The sequence below is a fragment of the Carlito syrichta genome, unplaced genomic scaffold, assembly GCF_000164805.1.
Source record: "Carlito syrichta isolate Samal-C Ts95f unplaced genomic scaffold, Tarsius_syrichta-2.0.1 Scaffold304253, whole genome shotgun sequence".
NCBI lineage: Eukaryota > Metazoa > Chordata > Mammalia > Primates > Tarsiidae > Carlito > Carlito syrichta.
Window position 1 is genome coordinate 170,543 of NW_007248349.1, and position 7,345 is coordinate 177,887.

Consider the following 7,345-nt stretch of genomic DNA (forward strand, 5'->3'; position numbering starts at 1 on the left):
AGTTGAAAGTTGTTGATTTCTAGAGTTTCTTTCAGTTCCTATTTCTCTTAAATCTTATTATCCCGTAACTTCAAAAGATTGGCCTTAGTTTTCTAGAGCAGTTTTTCTAGAACAGAACTGAACATATGAGACTAGGATGTGGTGTCGCTGAAGTTTCCACTGTCACTTTTTTGATAGCAGTTGTCCTTGCTTCTTCTGAGTTTCCAAAACTCTTCACAGAATAGAAACCCAGGACTTTCCATGTCAGAGACAGTAATAGCAATGGCAAGACCTGAGCAAGTTGCTGCATGCCCCACTCCCCCACTTCCCTTGCAACCATGGAGTGGAGAGCCTGGAAACAAAACGTATACATAATAATCTAGAATTTATTTTTTCTAGAAGAGACTTAGACAAATCTAATATTCATCAGGTAATATGAGTCTATCTCTGAGACTTCCCTTTTTTGAACTGAAAAGACTTTAAGGATCACTAGTGAATCTGGAAATAACTGGAGTGATCCTCTCCAATTTACTTAGAATGACTGTTAACCATGACACTATATTCCCTTTCAGTTCTGCAGTTTAGTACATAGTTAGAAAAGGTTTAAGATGTCCTTCCCCAACATTCTTTTCAATCCATTAGTGTGAAATAATTCCAGTTCCTGGATGTTCCAGTATTGTAGTTTCAAAGAATGGTGGAGGCACTGGTAGCAAAAGCAGGGGTAGACTCCAATGAATCTAGGCCCCTGCTATAGAATCTTTTCTGTGAGCATAACAATGGTGTCTGGGTGTCTGCATCACGCCGAGCCTCTTCCTTTAGTTGGTGGAATTTGTGCTGTGTCCAGCCATATACACCACAGTTGAGCAGACCCTGGGATGTTGCCGTTAGAGCCTGGAGGAGATGAAGGAGTGAAGGAGCCCATCCTTCAGGTTTTCAGCGATCCAGGGGATAATCCCCACTTCCCTTATTTATAAAGCATTGTTATATTCCCTCTATCCCAAACATTAAGATCTGACAATAGTTTATATTTTTCTAGTGCCTCCTGAACTTACTCTTCACACTGTAAATTGTTATGGATGATTGAGAGTTGGTTATATTTCTAAGTATATACATAAGGACAATGAAGTTGCTTCAATGCCCCTCCTTACTGCCCCATTTCCCAGGTTAGGATCAAGAAAACTGCCCTATCAGCATGGTCAGATAGCCCAAAAAGTCTTCTTAAATCTGATAAAGAAGGGCGAGAGAGAGAGAGAGAGAGAGAGAGAGAGAGAGAGAATCATTCTACATATCCGCCTCCATTCACCAAAACATTATCCCTGGAGGGGACTTACTCTGGAGGGTGAGAACATCATCATTTCATAAGAACATGCCCTGGTAGATCTTGTTTTTTTGTTGCCCAAACCCTAAAAATACATCATTAAAATTAAGCTGATCAGAGATACATACGCTCTGAAATGCATGGCAGCACTTTTACAACAGTATCTACCTCGTTTCTGAGGAAATTTCACATTCTTCAGAATAAGTATAAATAATACATTTTCTCTACTCCTTTTGCAATGTAGAAATAAATAAATACCCTAAGGGAAAAAAACTGTGCTTGCTGAGTAATGGTAGTGAAAGAGAAGAGGATAAGAGACTGTGAAAAAACAGAGATACTGGATGTTAAGGATATTACCTGGAGAACATAGAGGGTCATGTGAAGCTTGGTGTCCTGTGGTCTGATAAGCTTTATGATCATCAGAATGACAGCTGTGAATACACAAAGTGTAAATCTTCTTGTCAGCCCTAACTGCCTGAAACATAATGTTCCTCAGTACACATGCCTGAGTATTATCAGAATGGAAGATATAGGAATGATAAAGACCAGCAGTGCAGGATGCGGTGCCTCACACCTATAATTCCAGCACTTTGGGAGGTGGAGGCGAGAGGGTTGCCTGAATCCAGAGGTTCAAGACCAGCCTGGGCAACTTAGCGAGACCTTGTCTCTACAATAAATCAAAAAATTAGCTGGGTGTGGTGGCATCCGCCTGTAGTACCAGCTATCTGGAAGGCTGAGGTGGAAGAATTGCCTGAGCCCAGCAGGTCAAGGCTACGATAGCTGTGAATGTGTCAGTGCATTCCATCCTGGGCAAAAGAGTGAGATTTCAACTCAAAAAATAAATAAATAAAGACCAGCAGTGAGGCTAACCAGTTATATAAACACCTGGGTCTTAGGCCTCCAACTTCTAGTCCTTATGATGAAACTTTGTAGATTATCAGTGTGGTAATGGTGACAGGATACACTATAGGAAGATAATAATTTATACTTCTCAGTATTTCAGAATTTACCAAGCTCTTTTATAAACATTATCCAATCTGATTCTTATTATAAACTTACACAGTAGGAAGGACAGGCAGTAATATCTCTGAGTCTGTCATGATAATTTTTCCTCTCATATCAGATTGCATCTCATTTCTAATTATCTTACTTTCTAAAACATAAGAGCAAAAGGAATTGGGGGGTTGGCAAAAAATGGAAATATGGGTGGGGCCAATATAAACTTCACAAGATGAATTAGAATTTGCCATCATCTTTCTTGGTAAGACCACTTTGCTTCATCAGAACCCAATAGCTGCCCTCCTCACTGCCATCTTTTCCCATTAAGATACTTACCTGGGCCCCAGCAGCAAAAGAAGGCCACTGGGTAGAGGCGCACCCGCTGGTCCACAGTGTGAATCATTGCCCACTGTTCACTTCCCAGAAACCCAGTTGATTTCACAAACTTCTTAAACAGTGTCTGGGCTTGGATGAGTAGAACCTAAACATGAGTATAGTAGTGAGCAGTTTGTTTAAGGCTTAGTAAAACTTACTAGGTCTATCCTCCTGACACTCAGAAGGCTCATTCTCTTATAATCTCACAGCAGGAGAGACCATTCTCCGGTCTTTACTGAGACCAGGCTTTTTCTAAGAGAAAATTACTTTCAGAGCGAACTTTTACTAGGCCAGGGAAATGGACAGATACTAGCCAAACTTGTGGTTATCACGTTAAACACATGAACCTTACATCAACCCTCAGGTTTTTTTCCCCCGAGGCAAATCACAATATACATAGGAAGTTAAAAGTAAGCTCTAATCAGACTCTTTTTTTTTAGTTGGAGTCTCTCTCTGTCGCCCAGGCTGGAGTGCAGTAGCCTGTTCACGGCCACCGCAGCCTCGACCTGCTGGACTCAGGCAATCCTTCCTCTCAGCCTTTCAAGTAGCTGGGACTATAGGCATGTACCACCACACCTGGCTAATTTTTTAATTTATTGTAGAGATGGGGTCTCACCAAGTTGCCCAGGCTGGTCTCGAACCCATGGGCTCAGGCAATCTTCTCACCTTGGCCTCCCAAAGTGCTGGGACTATAGACGTGAGTCACTGTGCCCACTCCCCACCTTTTTTTTTTTTTTAGGATAGGGTCTTACTCTGTTTCCTAGGAGTACAGTGGCACAATCCTGGCTCACTGCAGCCCCGACTTCCTGGGCTCAAGTGATCCTCCCAACTCAACCTCCCCAGTAGCTGGGACTACAGGCACACACCACCATGCCCAGCTAATTGTTTGTAGAGACAAGCTCTCGCTATATTGCCCAGGCTTTTCTCAAACTCCTAGGCTCAAGAAATCCTTCTGCGTTAGTCTCCCAAAGTGCTGGAACTGCAGGCATGAGCCATCACACCCAGCCCAGACACTCTTTTTAAAACACAAGATTAGACATTCTGTTTGAAAGTGTTCTATGTTTAATACCCTTAAAATAAGTACTTCAGCACATGGCTGAGCTTAAATTCTCAACTCTAAGCAAACAAGTTTTAAAAAGTCATTTCTTGCCTTTGGATAGGAAAATAGATTTGTTATTTTCCCTTCTATCTGGGAATTGTCTGATAAGGTTTAGCTCATGAAACAAATATAAATCAATGTGGTTTTCTTGTGGGTAATAATCTTGGTAACAAATCTGACCAAATCTAAATCTTTTCCCTAAAAATCTAGATCTACTCTCTAACTTAAAAGCCTAATTACATAATCAAGTTCAGCCATGTACATAGTCTCCTTTCCCCTACAGAGTTGAGCTTATTTGAGAATATTTGTCTAAAAGAATCAGTTCAGCATCCCTTGATTTTTAAACAATCTCGAATGCTAATTCTGAATGTCCACTGAAGCCTAGGTTATTTTAAAGAAACAAACAGGAACCATCAGGGTTTTGGGCTTGGGAGACTTGTCTCTTTTGTCAATCACTTGCAAAAGTAAACCCTTAAACCCATTTTAATATAAACTAGTCATTGTGTACTCCTTACAAAGTTGGCAATTTGAGCTGAGCTATCTCTATCTCCATAACTTATTTTTGAATTGTCAAAAGAAACACCCCGTAACTGTATCTGGTTCACAGGTGCTAGTGGGATAAATTTGGTCTGCAGATAGATAGTTTGTGATTCTTGACCTAGAACATAGAGGAGAAAATGATGCTGAATAGCAGATATGCCAAATACAAAGGCATATTTGCTTGCTTACTGCTTTTGTACTAAGCAGTTTTGTAACTTACTCTCTCTTGGTTGATTATTTTAATTGTAAATCATCCTGATGATATCAAATAAGTATCTAACAACTTCATGAGCCATTTAACACTTTAATCTCAGTTAGACATAGCATAATGCAAACTTATGACCAAATAAAGAATTAAAAATAAAAATTCTTTAAAATGGAAAATTAAATCAAAGCACATTTCCTACGTTCCAGGGTGTCATTCTATAAAGGATATATTTGACACATGAATTTTGTGGCCTAGTCCTCTATGGGGTTGATGAAATATATATTAGTTTAAAGTGAGCATAATTTTCACCTAATAAATACAAGTTATTTTCCCCACTAATCATTTGATTTGGGGAAGTCCAAAAGTCTGAGGTAATAATTACACTGTCAAGATCCTCTAAGCACGTTCTTAGTTCTAGAACTGTAAGAAGTGTCTTTCTGCCCATCTTTCCCAGGCCCTGGGAATACTGGCCCATTCCCCCTTAATTCTGCTCTTTACAAAGGCAGGTAGGGTGGCATGATACCATAATGGTAAGGAGGCTGAGTAGAAAGCTGGTTAGGAAAATGGTGATGCCATAAAAATAAAGTGCACTACAGACAGATGTGTTGGCAGAAGGCATGAGTTCAGTCATGGTTGATGGTGGAGAGTGCATCAGGATACACCTAGAAAGAGAATCAGTAAAAAAAGAGTAATACTAGGACAAGAGATACTCAGTACAACAAGAGTTAATAAGCACTTTATTTTATCTATCATTTTGCTAACTCTTGCTCATAACACCTTATTCCTCCCCATAGACACATTATCTTATAATCATTTTATGTTATATTTTTATTTATGTATTTTTAACCTTGACCACATTTTGCTCCATAACTCATTTCCAATACAAGCACTTTGGTCAGAATGTATGCAGAAAGTCTTTTTCCAGCTTTGTTTATAGAAACAAATAGGTATAGCCTACCATGAAAATGATATGAGAGATTTGGTCCTTTCTCACCTATGGCTCTGGCTGAAGTTGCGAAAACATTCACTGGCATTGCCCAGACAGAATACTGGTGTCACCAATAGTAGAGGTATCAGGCTGAGAGGGAAAAAAGTTATCACCTTAATATCCAGGCATTTTCATGCCCTTTCCCCTTTGTAGAAACTCTCCTGTTATTCCTGCAACTCCATCATCCTGCTAATCTCCACAAATACATCTACTTTTAATTTCTTTAAGAAAAACACCTCAAATATCTTAGATAATCCTTCTTTTCCAGTTCCTGGGGAAGTACAGTGGGGAATGGATTTTATACCTAGGTAATGAACCCTAACACAGTTTCATAGAGACTCTCTGGGAGTTCCATGGTCAGATAAAAAACCCAAGTGGATCACAATGAAAGAAAAAAATCTCTCAAGGAGCTCTGTTTCCAGTCTGTTACACTTTCCATGGTGACTAAGAATAACTTCATTCTCACTGGCCTGGAACTTTTCCAAAGCGTACCTTTAAGTAGTCAGCTATTTACCCAACTAAATATAGCCAGCTCTCTATAAGAGGAAAAGATCCAGGGGTAAAAGTTACAAAGTCTAAAACCAACTCTGGGCCAGGCGTGGTGGCTCATGCCTATAATCCCAGCACTTTGGGAGGCCGAGATGAGAAGACTGCCTAAGCCCATAGGTTCGAGACCAGCCTGGGCAACTTGGTGAGATTTTATCTCTATAATAAATCAAAAAATTAGCTGGTCGTGGTGGCGTGTGCCTGTAATTCCAGCTACTTGGAAGACTGAGGTAGAAGGATCACTGGAGCCCAGCAGGTCGGGGCTGCGGTGGCCGTGAGAGTGCTACTGCACTCTAGCCTGGGCAACAGAGTAAGACTACAACTCAAAACAAAAACAAAAAACAAAGGCAAAAACCAACTCTGATATTACCATCACTTTAGGTGAGTTTAAGACCCTTTCTGGGTTTTATTATCCTAAGAGTCTCAACCAATGTTATAAAGTGGATGAGATCTTAAAGGTCATCTATTACAATTTTTTATGATACAGAAAAAGGAATAAGAGATCCAAAGACTCAAGGAGATTTGTTCAAGGTTACCTAGTGTTGATGGAAGAGCCCAAATCCATAACATCAAACTACTTAACTATTTCATGTGGGAAAACTGAACAATGAGCACATATTTGTCACTCCCTACTAAGTAGGGCTCTGTGAGGACTTAGCAGTGACAGTGGAAATAAAGGGCATTGTTCTATTTGTTCCCACCTGAGCACCGGAATAATGAGAGCCTGTAATTTGCTAGAAAGGGAAGAAAAAAATCTTACCTTGACAAAATGAAGGCCATTTGACTAACTCGACAAGTATAATCTATCACCTATGAAAAGAATAAATGTGAGTAATGTCTTAGCACATTGCCAATAGCATTACAATAGATACCAGCTCATCATTTCAAAAGAACAAAAAGATTTCCAAGAGTCAGATTGCCTCTGTCAAGTAATATTTGCTATGAAATTCATCAAACAGATAGTTCTTTAGCACTGGCTATGATATTCTAAAAAGTACAACATGGCCAGGTGTGGTGGTTCATGTCTGTAATCCCAGCACTGTGGGAAGCTGAGGTGGGAGGACTGCTTGAGCCCAAGAATTTGAGATCAGCCTAGGTATTATAATGAGATTTTGTCTTTCCAAAAAATTAACTGGCAGGATGTTACATGCCTGTAGTCCCAGCCACTTGGAAGGCTGAGGTGGAAGGATCGCCTGAGCCCAGGAGGTCGAGGCTGCAGTGAACCTTGATCATGCTACTACACTACAGCCTGGGCAAAAGAGTGAGACCTAACCAAAAAAAAAAAAAAAAAAA

The 7,345-nt window shown here is 40.1% G+C and overlaps 1 protein-coding gene across 3 annotated transcripts in view; it reads right to left on the reverse strand.

Annotated features, from left to right (window-relative positions):
* Positions 1–350: 350 nt before the first annotated feature.
* The window catches only part of TMEM116 (transmembrane protein 116), a 78,947-nt gene continuing 71,952 nt past the window's right edge, over positions 351–7,345 (reverse strand). For all 3 annotated transcript variants that reach the window (XM_008059553.2, XM_008059554.2, XM_021713120.1), the window contains 6 exons: positions 6,813–6,862; positions 5,513–5,596; positions 5,042–5,180; positions 2,633–2,777; positions 1,655–1,728; positions 351–870 (listed from right to left, as the gene is read on the reverse strand). In XM_008059553.2, coding sequence (XP_008057744.1) covers positions 664–870; positions 1,655–1,728; positions 2,633–2,777; positions 5,042–5,180; positions 5,513–5,596; positions 6,813–6,862 — 699 coding nt within the window. In that variant the 3' untranslated portion in view covers positions 351–663. The remainder of the gene's footprint in view (positions 871–1,654; positions 1,729–2,632; positions 2,778–5,041; positions 5,181–5,512; positions 5,597–6,812; positions 6,863–7,345) is intronic.